Source organism: Pinus tabuliformis, chromosome J (assembly GCF_031772625.1).
Source record: "Pinus tabuliformis cultivar Carrire ecotype Pingquan chromosome J, CPIR1, whole genome shotgun sequence".
NCBI classification, from domain to species: Eukaryota; Viridiplantae; Streptophyta; class Pinopsida; order Pinales; family Pinaceae; genus Pinus; species Pinus tabuliformis.
This window is the reverse complement of record NC_142295.1, coordinates 590,376,315-590,392,956: the sequence shown is the minus strand read 5'-3', so window position 1 is coordinate 590,392,956 and position 16,642 is coordinate 590,376,315. Positions and strand designations below refer to the sequence as shown.

General features: G+C 34.1%; 1 protein-coding gene across 1 annotated transcript; it reads left to right on the top strand.

The window, feature by feature from the left end:
- The first annotated feature begins 1,310 nt into the window (after positions 1-1,310).
- Positions 1,311-2,441, top strand: LOC149228370 (uncharacterized). Its single transcript, XM_089375678.1, has one exon. It carries the CDS (start codon positions 1,608-1,610, stop codon positions 1,944-1,946), a length of 339 nt encoding a protein of 112 aa, XP_089231804.1. The 5' UTR covers positions 1,311-1,607; the 3' UTR covers positions 1,947-2,441.
- The last annotated feature ends 14,201 nt before the right edge of the window (positions 2,442-16,642 follow it).

Genomic DNA, 16,642 nt, shown 5'->3' with positions numbered 1-16,642 from the left:
TTATCTATCTCATACCAATTACTTATTAATCTCTCTTAAAAAATACAATTAATTCTTCAAAAACTTTTAAAAATAAATATTTTGACCAATCTAAATTTAACTTATTAACTCTACCAAAATTTTTAACTTACTAAATTTAAACTATACATTAATAAATTGAATTCATCCAGGTACATTAAATTACTACTAAAAATCACCCAATATTTATGTTATACTGACCAAAATATGAACATAATATAATTTATAAAAATTTCAATTTTTTTCCCAAACTGAATTAGAAAATTTGATGTATTTTTTTTGATGATTATAAATTCCTAAAATATTCCGAAATTTACTATTAAATTAATTTCAAACCCTAATATCTAAATTATACAGAACCCTACCCACCCCCCGACTTGCCACATGTATCTTTGGCATCCCACGCTAAACACTTTAAAACTCAGCTCTTTCACTATGTTTTCAATCTCATGGAATCTAAGATCAACCTCATTCGGCTAATCAATATGGTGGATGATTATAAAAAATAGATACTGATGTGCTGTTTGACCTGCCACAGTCTAAATTCGATGCAATCAGATGCAGATATCGTGGATGCACATGCAACTTTGTATTCAATTCTTTAAATAAAGATCGCCTCGGCCTCACAGCTGACTGCCTCGCGTAAGTACAGTCCATGTAAGACAGACAGACGCCGTTTTACTCCTATGTCGTCACGCATCATCAATCTGGAAATGAATTGATTCCTGCATTCACCACTCAAGAAAATGATGATTATCATTGACGTTATTGTCATTTTTTAAAGGAATCTCATTACAGGGAAATTAATTAAGCGGTCTACTGGCGGCAAATTTGTCGGATCTTCTTAAAAGTTATCTGAATTTGGTTAATTTTTTTAAAATTCTGAGAGCAGGAATGTATGAATTTTCATTTTGTAGTGGAAATAGATTCAATATCTTCAAAAATTTCTGTATTACCAAGAATCTTTTGTCTAGTAAATTTGTCTATCTCAAATATTACCAGAATCCGGTTAATTTTTCTAAAATTCTGATAGGAGTACTCCTTGAATCTTGTTTTTTTAATAGTGGAAATAGACTCAGCACCTTCAAAAACCCCTATAACATCCAAAATCTTGAACTTAATAACCTTAACCTAAATTTCCCAAAATTTTTACTAAATTTCCCAAAATTTTTACTAAATTTTTTCAAAATATTATCAAAATTTCCATTCTTTTCGGGACAAATTTAAAACCTCCCTAACTACGCCATTATTTAATGTGTTGATCCATTCTCGAAAGAGGTGAAACACATGCATTGGGCAGAGCCGAGAAGCTTCTGATCACATGACCCCGGAAATCGAAGTAACAAACAGACCGGGAACAGGTGATGTCATATACAGTCTGGCCCTCCCTTCATTAATATTCATCGCCTTGTCAGGTGGAGTTTACTTAAACTAGGGCATCCACCTTTAACATCGTTAAGAGATCAGAGAGACCCAGAAGCTCTATACATATACAAATACTCAATTTGTCTGAGTAGTATTCCCAGAGTTTGCTTGATATAATTGTTGCACAGTATAGGCTTTTATTTCATTGTCATAAACACAATTCCATGGCTGTGTTTCCTTCTGGCACTATTCGTATTTCTTCAACGACCATTCTACTGGTGGCCATGATAGGCATTGTCTTGGCAGTGCCCTTGTACAGCACTGTGTTGGAACAGATGGAAGAAATTAATCCTACAATGGTCATGCTCTCACCTGTGCTGCTGCTCATACTGATCAGATGGCTGTCCCAGAGGAAACCCACACGCTCATTCTTCTTCAGTGACGTGGATCCATCAACAATCCACAGGGTGGGAGGCTCTCCGGTGGGTGTGGCTTTCATACTCTTACTGGTATTGTTGATGATTTGGTATCAATCTGGTGGAGAAGATGAAGCTGAAGAGTAGAAGCTACAGGCAGGATTCAGGATTATTAATAAGTCTAAGTTTACCATTGGATTTTACTTTATGTCTATTGTAGATTCTAGAAATATCTTTTTACTTTATGTGGATTGCAGATTCCAAAAATATCTTAGAATCTGACCATTAAGACAGAGGTCAAAAGTGCACATCAGCTTGCAGATCCCACCAACAGTGTTAACAAGAGAGGGATCAAAAGTGCACATCAGCTTACAGATTCCACCCACAGTCTTAACAGTTGAAGCTACAGGCAGGATTAATAATAGTAGCTACACGCAGGATTGATAATGGTAGATGCACGAATTTACTGCTGGATTTTATTCTTTATGAAACTTTGTATAGATATCAAGTGAACATCATCTGACAGATCCCGCAGGATCTAAACAGATCTGCCAGATCTAGGTTCTATAACATTTGTAAACTTTTGGCCTTGAATGAATGAAAGCTGCATAAATATATTCTTATTGGCCGGTAATTTCTATATGTTGTTGATTAACTGAAGATCTGCTGTACTAATATTTAGTTGCAACTACTATTTTCCTGTAAGTTCATAAACATCTTCGTATTTTGATTATAATGTCGACACAAAGGCCAGAGCTTTCTGTCATATCAGAATTCTACAGCTACAACGAATCCTGGGCCGCCACTATTTTTGTGCCCCAAAAAGGAAGATACTTTAGCGATGAGCAAGGTTTTCTTGCGTTGATGGAATAAATTTGTAAAATATTCATATCTGCTAAACTCATGAAAAAATATCCATATCTGCATACTTATTGAAGGAGAGTATTTTTTTAATTTTCTCTTTTCATTTTTCCTCTCTATCTTTGAGCTATCGTTTGTTTTCCAAAAAAGTAGTTGTAAATATTTGTAGAATGTATCAATGTCGTTTGTTTTCCCTCTCTATAGTTTGTTTTTAATATTTGATGCACACAAAACTTCTCCACATTGTAGGTCTACTCAGAGCATATTAGATCAGGGACATTATGGTTCATGTTGGGCATTTGCAACTGTAAAAGCACTATCAGACTGATTTTTCATTTGCTTTCAAGTGAATGCCATTCTTTCAGAAAGTGATTCAGTCGTATGCTATGGATTTAGATGTGGACCACGTGAAATTGATGGCTCCCACCATATGAAGTAATTCGATGTGTACTGTGATGGTAGAGCAACAAAGAGCTGACAAACTAGTTTAATTATGGACCCCCAGTGTTTTCGACATTTAATGCAGTGGGTTCGCAAATGGATTCAAGCTCAATATTTCCCTCCCCATGGATGTAAATTGCGGGGCCCCTCCCCCTCATTTTAAAACCACCAGGAGGGGTCCGCATTTTGTTGGTTTACAAACGATCAGTTTTGGTCACCATTCTATTTGGTATTTGGAAAGGTGTATTAAATCATTTTGAAGACTCAAAGGTTGATGCACATTGTTTAAAGTGGATAGTTTTATATAAATTATTGGGTTGTTTCTAGTGCGATTTTTTGGAAGTTTTTTTAGTGGATTTTTTCGATCTAATTTTTCTAAAATCCGGCAGTGATTCATTGAAATCACAAGTTTGATGGGTAACTCCTGCACAATAGAAATGCCCTAGGGATTTTTCAGGGTGCTAAATCCATATATACACTCAAAAAAACTAGTTTAAATAACACAAATCAAGATTTCACCACAAATTTAAATGCATGATTCCTGGAAACTCCAAAAAATCGCACTAAAAACAACTCCAATATTTATACGCCAAAATTTAACTCTGACTTAAAATCCATGTAATCAAGAGTTGCATGAACCCCATAATTAACATAAAAATGTTTATAAAGGGTAAAACCTAGCTGAATTTGTGAGGTTGGACAACAATGATATAATGATATAACAACCTATGATGACTTTATACAAAATATGTGGAGAGATAAGAGGATATTTGACCGAGCTTGATTTATTATACAAGTCATTTAAATGATTAGAAAAGGGGGATTTTATTTAACAAAGTTTGTAAAAGTTTAAAGGTTAACAAATATGTGGAGAGATGAGAGGATATTTCACTAAGCTTGATTTATTATACAAGTCATTAAAATGATAAAAAAAGGGATCTTATTTAACAAAGTTTGTAAAAGACTAAAGGTTAACTTGTTAACCTAAAATCGGTCACTTACAATATTAGTTTTATAACCAAAACTGGAAGTTATACTTTCGGGGAAAATAAAAGGAAATGAGAAGGGAACTTGTGGGGGGTTGGGGAATTTTTGTGAGAAATTTGGTCATTTACAATATTAGTTTTATAACTAAAACTAGAAGTTATATTTCCAGGGAAAATAAAAGGAAATGAGAAGGGAACTTGTTGGGGTTGGGGAATTTCTATGAGAAATTTGTAACATTGTATTGAAAAGCCCTCAACAAGTTTTCAAGAAATCAATACAAATTCCATTTTTCAAGTTTGATTGCAGTTAGTATTATTCTTATGTGTATATGCATCTTGTTCATAGCATGTTTCCTTTTAATCATGTTCTGGAATGTTTGAGATAAATTATTATGTTCAAGAATGCATACAAGACTACCCTTGAAAAAAATAATGTTTTAATGAAATAAGATTAAAATATTTGCAAGAGATTAAGTTTGTTTCGAACACACCTTTTGATTTTATGAATTAATACAGTATAATTTTATAATTTCAAATGTTGGAGAACACAGAGTTACATTCCATTGATATCTTGAATGTTAAATGCAATTCCTCCTAGGTTCTAGTATCTTGAATTCTTTATTACTCAAGGGATTAGTCTTAATCCTTCATTCTTCTATCAGATTTTAAAGGTCGATTAAGTCTGCATATTTCGAAAAATTGACCTATTTGATGGAAACAAAGGAGATTTTAGGGGTTTGAATACTTATCACAGACTAATTTATCAAATAGCTATTCACTTTTCAAAGGTTGATTAAGTATTTTGATGCCTAGGCACTAATTCCTCTACAACTACGAATTGTCTTTAGGAAACAACAGATACCTGCATAGGCATGTAAATGTAAATGGGTGAAAACTGGAACAATTGTTATTATAGTATAATACAATCTGATGAAGAGGTGAAGCTTGGATATGGACTACGATAAGACATGGAGAGGAGGGAAGCCAATAAGGGGGTTTGGAGAATTAATATTTTCCAAGGAATTATGAGAGGAGTTGAGAAATAGTACTAGAACTGCTCAAAGGTATGGGAAGTGTACCAGTAGAAGACTTATGGGGGCTAACTAGAAGCCTTTGATATGACTCAATGGAAAAATTTGACGTAAATATATCAAATAAGTTGAGGAGCCGTATATTTCTTATAAAGATTAAAAGATTTTGTTGGTGTTCTAGACGTAGAAACGATGGAAATAGACTTGACAACAAGGTGAGGAATCAGATGAGATATTCCGTCACATAACATTTGATAACAAGTGTTATAGAGTTCACCGAAGAACTCTTGAGCTAGTTGGATAATATGTTGAATGGTTCGATGTGAGTTGGTGAGGTTCTTGGTGAATTTCCTAGCCTTGCTATGCTAGTTAAGGGATTGAATGATTGTGCACTTCTTATGATTTGGATTGTTGATTAGTGGTAAGTTTCCATGGTTTGGATGCCGCGATCTTGTATGTGACAGTGAGAAGGAGGATTGAGGATGTCTTCATGATTAATGGGTACCTTTATGGATTTCAAAGCCTTCTTAGTAAATTAAGTGTCATATAAAGTATTTATTAGCTCCTAGGATAGACTAAGAATTCCCCTTTGCAATCATGCCTTGCTCAAAAGAAATTTGAGGATCAACTTCCCCATGGTTTCAAGCTATAGAGAAATTCGGGGATGGAATTTCCACTTTGGTTTGACGATTCCTATGAAATTTTGAGATTGGGGCTTTAGCCCCAATCCTTGATCATATGGTTGATAAGGGGTATGAATTAAAACTTAACTAGAAGTGGATTAGCTTAGGAGGGCAGATATCGAAGCACCAAAGTAGTAGTTATTTAGGTGTTGGGATTATACCCATTGCTAGTATTGTCAAACTTGCGATATAGACAAAACTTGAAACCCTCTTAGTTAATAGAGACAGAGCGTCAGGGATGTCAAATGATGGGATCACGTAATCATGAGATCAGAGGTAAGATTTCAGATAATCATTATGTGCATAATGCCACATGGCCCTAATACTAATGGAACCCAAACCAATAGTAGACAAGAAGCATGTCACTATGATTGATGAGTGATCGACCATCAGACATCGGGCCATCGAGGAGTTGGGTATCAGGCCATTAGGAAGACCCTCCTATTGAGACTTCTCTCTCTATACTATCGACCTTGAAAGGGGCCCTAATGTGGCATTGATTTCGATTCCTGTGGAATTCCACATGACAGATGACCTGTCATGGTGGCATGGCATGTACCATGGCCCTCAATTACATGGCATGCTGGCATGGAAATGACATGATGTTGGCATGAAGCTAACATGACAATGAAATGGTTCTCACATGATAAGCTAATGACACAAGGACTTTGCATGATGTGGATTAGAGCACATAATGGGGACGAGTCAAGTGGAAGCGAATGGTCAAAGATGACATGGAGCCAAAGAGGCAACCAATTGGCATCGAGGCCTATGGTGGTGTGGCTAACATATTATTGGGTATCAACCAATGACCCATTGGATAATAAGGTGTCGACTCGTCGGCCTATCGATTTTTGGCCAGTAGTCGTTCCTATTCCTTGTAGCATTAGGTTATGTGAGGGAGCTGATAGATGGATGGAAATTAACGTAGCTAGGAAACATCAATTAATGACATGATGTTGGGTTGAGAAATTTGAGATTGTGCTTATTTGTCGTTGACAGTTTGGCTCGAGGCCCAATAATCTATATGTCGAGTTGGCTAGGTTCACCACATGGACCATTAAGGTGGGGCCACATGGAAGTATGGAGATTCAGGTGGGTTGAAGGGAAAATATTTAAATATATTAAGTTTATCCAAAACTCTATTTTGGATTAAGTTTATATCATTGGAAATATTTTGAAAATTAGAACACAATGGTGGTGCAAAAAATGTATTTGAGTTGGTTTAAAAAAGAGGAAATTTGATAACTCCATCTTCATAATTGACCTTCATGGTTGTGTCTAAGTATTAGAAATTAATTAACAGAGCAATGAAATACATAAAATATTACAGAAACACAAATACAAAAATGTGTAAAACAAGAGAGACACATATATACGTGGTTTACCCAATTTGGGCTACGTCCACAGAGAAACAACCAGTCCTTCCTTTTATATTATCCAACAAAATGAAGAGATACAACCTACAACAGATCCATTGTAATTTCCTCTTTGCTCTCACACAATCTCCTCTCTCTTTCTCACTCATAATAATAATACACAACCACCATACAATTCCCTCATATAAACAGATCATTCTAGGGAAAACAACCCCTAAATTAACATAACTCCTACCATCAGATGATCCGCCTAATGAACGAACCATATTGACTACGAAATTACAATATTTTAAAAGGCAAAATTTCATCTATCTTTAGCTTGGGGGGTGTTGCCCTTATACCCCCACCAGGGGGGCGCGACGACAATTAAATGGGCGGCGATCCAACGCGGCTAAAACAAAAAACCTCTGAACAATCAGGAAGATAATCAGGTTCCACACCTAACGCTAAGTAAATTTCGCAGCCCTAATGAGGCATTAGGGGGTTGGGTACCTTACATTTCCAATAATAAATATGATGCGTGTTTGATAGAAATTTAAATGATAAGTGTAATTTTACCACAATGTAAGATTTATATGTGGTGCAACAATAACCTTAAGAGTCTTTTGTAAATATGAATGAACACATTGTTAAAAATTCAATTAATTTTTTTAATGGATAGAAAACTCCGATTTTATGTATCGTGAACCTCATATAACCAAAAGGAAGTTTTTTATAAAAGTATTTACATGATTTATCATGTTAAAATATGGTTGACAATTTTAACTATGAATGCCTTCGTATAACACTGTTTGATAATGTTCAACCTTGTTTTTACTATTGTTGACATTGATTGACCATTGAATATTATGGTTTCGTCATGTTTGACAATGCTTTTCTATAGTAAACCATGTTTGGCTATGGTTGATGCAACATGTATCAAGGTTTATGTTGGATTGTGAGGCACCCGAATGGTTGTGCCACATTGCAACATTCATCTTCATTTCCTTATATCAAATTATTGTATTCCCTATGTTCACTATGATTCATCTTGGTTGACAATTATTTCACATGGTTGATTATGATTGAGCATATTGATTATGTTTAACTATATTTGAGTAATGCGACATTGAAATGTTCATCTTAGTTGACCTATGTCCAATTGCTACATTCTTGATATTAATGTTGATTGAGTTATGTGGAATTTATGTGTTACTTAATGGATTTGTTGCATTATGACAACCATCAAGGGTTATATCAAAATTGTTATGTTCCTTAATGGAAATGTCACATCATGACATTCATTTAGGTGGAGTCATGTTGATTTGCAATGTTCTCGAAGGGTGATGTTGCTTTGCAATGTTTATGAAAGGATATATTTGAATGCAATGTTCCTTAATGATTACGTAGAGTTGTGACATTCATCTTGGCTGACTGATGTTGAATTTCCATGTTCCTCAATGGTTATGTTGTTATTTAATGATCCTTGACAATTAAGTTAGATTATGACATTTGACAATGGTTTTTTCATTTCATCACATTTAGCATAGTTGACTAAGGGTGACCATTTCACCACTATGGATGACAATGATTGACATGTTTTACTATTGTTATCTTTAGGTGTCCATGGTTAACTTTAGATGTTGAGCCATATCCACTTGTTGAATTTTATATAAAAGTGCACACACATACACACATATATGTGTGTGTGCATGTTGAGGTGTTTTATAGAACATGCATAATGGATGTGCATTGGTGGACTTGACATCTCTATGAATAATTATAGGGGATGAATCATGATGATGATAATATAATCCACGAGTTTCCCCAATGGAAATATTGTGTTGTATTGGAAATTCCAAATCATTATTTATATGCCAATCAACATTACTCTCTCATTGAATCCAACTACTAAACAAGCTAATTATTTTTTCTTTCAATCTATAAACCTATTTTTTTTCTAAGCACTCAGGTTAGTTTTAAATTGGGAAAAGTAAGAACAAGGATTTGAAATGCATGGGAAGAAACCTCAGTGGTCCATGTCGTGAACATGGCTAAATCACCATATCAACTATGAAGCCCTGAGCCAAACTTTCAACGACAAACTAAGCTGAACTTGAATGAATTTACCAACTTGATAGTAGATCGTCAATTGACGATCCCCAACTACAGAATTGTCATCCATCTATCACACCCCCCCGCATACCAGAAGATACAATGTATGGGATTGGAAAGCATGAAACATTTTAGTATACATGAATATAATATGGAAAATAATAAGAAATATCTAGTAAACATGGAATACAAATTAGACAAAAGAAAATACATTAAAATAGACAAAATAAATTACAATACAGTGTAATAGCTAAATGAATACAATATAATACAATATAATAGATAAATAGTAAACACTATAAAAAAAATCTTCCTCATATAATAGAAAAGTTATGGTAATATGATATGGAATGGAAACATTGTTACTGTTTATGAATTTCAATATATTGGAACATTGTTTTTTTTTGTTATTTAGAGGAATCAACAACTATGTTGGTCTTGTACTCACGTGAAACAGGGTAGGGAAAATTTTAGGGTTTAATATTCACAAGTGGGCTAATTTTCCTTGCTTTCTCCAAAAAAAAGATTCGTTAATTTCTATTTTTCCTAATTTAAATATTTTACCCAAATTTTATAGTATGAAATTATTTTACCTTTAAAATTGCGAAAATTGTATATAGAGACTATATAAAATTATTAGAAATTGAATATTTTTATAGAAATATCACCAAGCATTTTATAGATTGCATATCATGGACTAGTGAGATTTTCCAAGGTTTCTAAACCTTAAGATAAATATCCATCCTTAAAATTTTCCTTGACATAGGGTCAATTCCAACCACTACCACTATAACCTCTAGGTGCCTACATATACCCCTTCTGCACACATAAGTGAATTGGGGGGATTTGAACCTCGAACCTCATCGCACATAATACTTCATTTTCACGGCCACTTCCAATTGAGCTACCCATCGGGGGCTTGAATCACTTCTTATTTAAACATTAAAACATTATAATATTCAAATGTATTGACTTCTCAAAAGGTGGAAAAACCTATCAAACTCAGTTTGTCAAACCAACAGTGAGGACAGCCATCTCTGGCTGCTATCCGCGAATGTCAGTTGACACATCACTGTTATCAAGGAAAACCACGCCACCTGAAATAACCCGCTGGTGGTCCGTAAGGGAGCAGGCTTTCACTCCTGCCAGATGCCTCTGGGTCTTGGGCCGTTAACCTTTTTCCTTACGTCCGAGGAAGACGAGCTCTTAGCCAAGCAGAAGCAGTTTTAGGGCATACTCCAGGCCCAAATGTATTGACTTACACGCATTGTTATGTTACATTAAAAAAAATGATGCTTTTTATGTTTGAAAATATTGTTATGATTCAACTAACAATGTGACTCCCATATAATATAAAAACAATGATATGGTCTATTCTCTCTCTCTCTCTCTCTCTCTCTATATATATATCTATATATATATATATATATATATCTCTATATATATATATATATATATATATATATAGAGAGAGAGAGAGAGAGAGAGAGAGAGAGAGAATCCATTTTTGTGCACTTGCTTTCCCATATCCCTAACACACATGTATCTCACTAATCTGATGTAGATATATGGAGCATTAGAGATACATGTGTGCTAGGGATATGGAAAAGTGAGTGCACTAAAAAAGGGACAATCACTTTGCATGGAAAAGTGATCAAGTAAGTAAGTAATAATATTCATTAAAGCATATATGGAATAACAAAATGAAGAAAGAAAAATAATAATGATGAAAAGTTACATAGATATGTGGCAATGAGAGGTGCATCAAATGCTTTCTAACAAATATGAAAACTAAACTTGTTACAGTAGAAATGATGGAAAAGTTTTGGGCTAAAGCAATGTCTCAACTTGTTTCCTACGTATTATAAGAGGGTTATATTCCATTCTTCTATACCTTTTGAAGCTAGATAATTGTGAGAAGTGATCATTTAAAGAGGTAACTCTAGATATTGCAATGAAGGTTAGACCTTGTTATTCAAGTCTATCAATGTCAATTGTAGCTTTTGGTAATGCCATGCCTTGAGATTTATGTATTGTTAATTCCCAAGCCATTTTAAATGGGATTTGAATATGACTATACCTTTTTATAGGTGAAATTGGAACAAAAGTAGGGTTGTTTGGATCCCCTGGAGGGCCAATGTTTTTGCTAACGTTGACCATGGTCAACCATTATAAACCATGGTTAAATTTTGAAAACAATTGTCAACCATGGTGAATCATAGACAATTTTAGTTAATGGTTAGTTTTGTCCAACCATAGTCAACCATGGTAAAAAATATCTAACCATAGTCATCCATGTTCAAACATTGTCAATCATAGTCAAACATGATTAATTGTTGTAAATCATCCATGGTTAACCACAGTCAAATATGATCAACCATAATCAACCATGGGCCATAAAAGTCAACCAAATATAATGTGACATAACCCTTCATTGACATCATGATGCCACATAACATTCAGGAATATAGAAATTCAACAAATTAAGCCAAGATCAATGTCTCAATGTGACATAATTAGTGAATATTTCAACCTTGTTCAGCTATAGTCAACATGGTCAACCATGGTTAACCATATTTAATCATAGTCAAACATAGTTTACTATTTTCAACATTTTCCAACCATATTCAACCATCCTAAATACCGCAACCAACAATAGTAAACCATGTTTAAACATTGCCAATCATAGTCAAACATGGTCAACCATCTTCAACCATCTCCAACCTTAGTCAACCATGGGAAAATATCATAAACTATATGAAAGAGAAATAAAATTATTCATTTATTCATCTTACATTACATTGTTATAATTTTATATTTTCTCAATTATTATTCAGTTTGCACTATTATATTGCTCCAATTGTTATAATATATTTTTAAAGATAAAATCTCATTGGAGTTCACTTTGCATCATATAATCAAGTTGTAATCTATAAAAACTCTTTAGTAGCCATATTTTCTTTGCATAAAAACACACCAATAATTCCATAAGGAAAGTGCGATATAGATACAAAATTCTCACTCACTTTCCAAGTGAGTACTTGCACTAGTTTATCGATGAAGATCCTCATCTCCATTAAGAATACGTCTTTAGAAAGGCCAACATTCATACCAATTCCATGTGTTCATGCTATAAATCATACAAAACACTTAGGGGTACCTTTAGGTATGCCCTCCATACCTTCATGTGCACATACACATATATCGATGTGCATCACTTTACCTATGATACTTTTTACTCAAATTTCAATTCTAACCTAATCTACAAGACAATATTTTCTTACTCGCCTACTCAACATTCCTCAAACATACTCTTTAACATTCCTTATCCTTTTCCATCCATGCTAGCTATCCTAGAACTAAAACCAAGGCCTTCTAAATTAGGGCTTTCCATTTTTCACACCCAATGCAAGGACTATTTCTCATTCCTAACATAACCAAATTTAGGAAATACCCACCTTACCCAAGATTCCTGTAGTAATACCTCTTAATCCTTCAACTAAAACATCCCTAATGGGATACACTCATGCACAGATATACTTAACAATGTATTTCATCCTTGCTTAAACCATTACTTCAAATCATGGAAATATTCCTTCCAACAATATACTTCTAACATGGCTTACAACGACATCCTAAATTCTGCAGACACACATACCCATATGTGTTCATTACGCATACAAGTTAGTTTACTACAATTTTCATGCCAAACTCTCTTATTTACAAGATCAACACCAATCACAAGGGCAACAATTTTTTCTAGATTTCTCATCTCAAGAAAAAACTTCCAAAACATCAATTTTCTTTCCACGTTTAAATCCAAGTAGTACTAATAGTGAAAAACATAACCAACAAGCTATTTATCCTAGTCCAAAATCATCCTTATGGTGATTTTTTGACACTCCAAGTCTAGTGTTTGAACCACAACTCTAATATCATCTATATCATAGCTCTATATTAATTTTTATGGTCCATTTGTTAGCCTATCCAAGTCTAGTGTTTAAAATTAGCTCTGGTACCATCTATGTAAGAGCTCCAACTTCATCTTAGATAATTGTATATCTCTAGAGCCCATTTAGTGTGAGTGTTGAAACTTATCTCTGACCCCACTTGTAACATACAGAACCCCTTAAATGTTGAGTAAGGCTGCAGGTTATCCATACCTGACCTCCTAGGTTTCCTCAAGGAAGTGGGGTGGTTAGAATTCATCTTCCTTCAACCACTTCAAAGATTATTTTTGAGATCGCCATCATCTTCTTCTCATCGAGATCCAACAATATAAATTTGTCAAAATCCAAGCTTTGGATCCAAAGTTATGCCCATTTGAAAATCCACCTTCCAAGTGCCACATCAACAACTATATTAATTCCACATGGAAAAAATTGGCAGTTCTTTTGTCCACATGTTTCCATCTATAATGCCACATCAATGGAAACATGATTGAAAAATGGTATCCTTGACCATGTCAAGACTTTCCTCATCATTACCACATTCGAACCTTTTTAGTTTTGGTAGTTTGGAGCATTGACAGTATCGAGGAAGTATAATAATTGAGTCCAAATTCCCTGATGCTCAATACTTGATAGCCCAACAACTAAAGGTTTTGATATGTCACTATCATTAGATAGAAAACCTTCTTCGATAATTACTAGTGTTTCATGGTTCATTGTATCAGTAGGAAAAGCCTGATGTGAAGGTCACGTACCTCCAAGACCTAAAACCCGCAAGCTTGATATATGCATCATCGATATGCTGGGTGCTACCTAGGATCAACCTTAGAGCCACATCGGTACTCCAATCCACGTTGTCCTGCCATGTTGAATTTCCACATTAATGTCACATCATCATGTGACATCATCAAGGATCTACTTGGTGCCATGTCATCATGACATGTCAGCTCCATGTGTGCATTCCATGGTGGTATGCCATGTCACATGTCACATTAGGATGCAAAGATATCCTATCAATTTGGTGTCTAGACATCCATTGATAGCCCTACATTCTCATTAACCAACTACATCTTATTATGCCAACACTTTCCCCGTCATCACCATGGCCAAATATTTTGGGTTTAGTAGTTTTGGGTATTTGAAGTCTCGAGGAGGTCTGATAACCAAGTCCAATTCCCCGATACGTGATATATATTCAAACCAATCTAGTGATTCTTCTTCTGTAGGTTTATCTTCGATTTTGAATCTTAAACAATTCAAATAAAATCGAATATTAAAATCAATACAGACTCATTTTCAAACCTTCGTAGATATTCAATTTCATTACATACCTGTTCATAATCATAGCCGTCAAATTTACAAATGAAAATTGTAACAAATTGATCCCAGCTGTGAATTGAGGCAACTGGAAGAGTTCTACACCAGTTTCTGGCTTTTGCCGCAAATGTGAGAGTAAAAATTCTGCATAAAATGCCTTCATCAATTCCTTGAAAATCATAATTTGAAATATTTTGAATAAATTGAAAGACATGATTAAAAGCAGAAGAATTTCTCTTACCATTGAACTTTACCTGAGATAAGAGTCTTACCACTTCGGGTAAATTATTGGAAGATGCACGTCCATGGATACAACTCCAAATTGGAAGTTTAAGAGGAGCCATTGTGATTTAAAATTGAAAAGACTCTACTAGACAACAAGTCTCAAGCCCTCCTTCTAGCGCCACAAATGTTGAGGGCCAAAAATGTCTGCCTCAACATTGGGGGATAACCTCCTGGTTCAGACCTTAATGCAACTCCTTTTCCGTTTGGAGTAGTGGTTCCGACTGGTTTAACTAGGCCCAGTTACCTTCTCCCTATCACTGTTGGTTTATGATGTATCTTTAACTACCAATAGACAGAGATATCAGATCACTTCTTCTTGCTAATCAGGCAAGAGAATGACCCTTAAGCTGATTTGGGTTCAGCCTAGCCACAACTAAACTTTTGCCTCTTTGAGAAGAGGACTTAAAAGAATGTAGAGATTAATCTAAATGCAAGCTTATTCTAAGATGCAAGCAAAATAAACTATCTTAATCTTATCTTAATTAGGTAGATATAGATATAATGCAACTAAGAGAAAAATAATTAAATGATAAGTATTTAAATATGTTTAGCATTTAGTTAATGTCAAGCTAATGAATTAGTTCAGTTAACTGACATTTGTGAATATCGAGACACATCCTATTGAGACATTTTAACTGAAATAATAAACCAACAACACTCAGGAAATAATTCACAAAAATGATATTGAAAGTCAAATCAGTAAATCCAATAATTAAACAATAATATGCAAAAATAGTTCGCAGCACATCACTATTTAATAAATCAATTTTCTAAGACAGATTTCTAAGTAAATAGTTACTCAGAAATAAGAATTTAATCCATAAGATCAAAGATATATAATAACAACATTGAGACAAATTATGCATATTGACAAAAGTGCACAAACATGAATAAAATGACACATTCCTGTTATCATAAAAATAAAACTAGTATTTGAAACAATAGTATTAGAAATACCAATTTATTGCATCCATTTCTCTGACCTTGGTTTCCAACAGTCCTTTACATTGCTTGAACTTCTGCTTTCAAAACTAGAGCCACAATAGTGCAAACTCTGCCCCTCATACATAATTCAAGATACAAAGGAAAAATCCTCACTAATCCTCAGATCTGAGATTTTCTCTCCTCCCTCCTACAACTCTAAATTCCTATTACAGAAGTGCTTTTAGAAATCTAAAATTGCAGAGAAGAGTAGCCTCTAATTACATTCTGCAATCTCTCATTTATAATATTTCCAAAGGTATTTTAAGAGGAGAGTTTGTTGAAGGTAAATCTGTCTGATCCAATTTTATTTGCTCAAAATTCCAATCTTTAATTGTTGAAGCCTTTTCATTGATTGAAATCTTTTCTTCCATATCTCTTCCACTGTTTTCCTGTAAAAAGAAATCAAAATAAATTAAGATGCAACAATAAAATCAAGATACCATTTCTGGCATTAAAACAAATCCAATCAATTTCAGTTAAATAAATAATTGAAATAAAATATAAGATTTCTATTGATGCCTCGGATGGTTTAATTGAACAATAATATTATTGATGAGCGAATCTGCAATTAGAAGAGGCTTGGGCAAATGAAAATGAAGAAAATAAAACTCAAAAAATTGATTTTGTTTTTAAAATTCGGAGCTTGATCTTCTACGTGATCTTCGACCCAATAAATGACCAAATCTGTTAGTGAAACCTTTTCAGAAATGTTCTCCTTAATTTTATTTTTCTAATGAGCTATCCTGGGCCTCATTTGGCCAAGTAAAATTCAATCTATGGACCTCCAAAGTTGATGAGTCAAATCTAGCACAATTCTAGAATTTTTGTTACT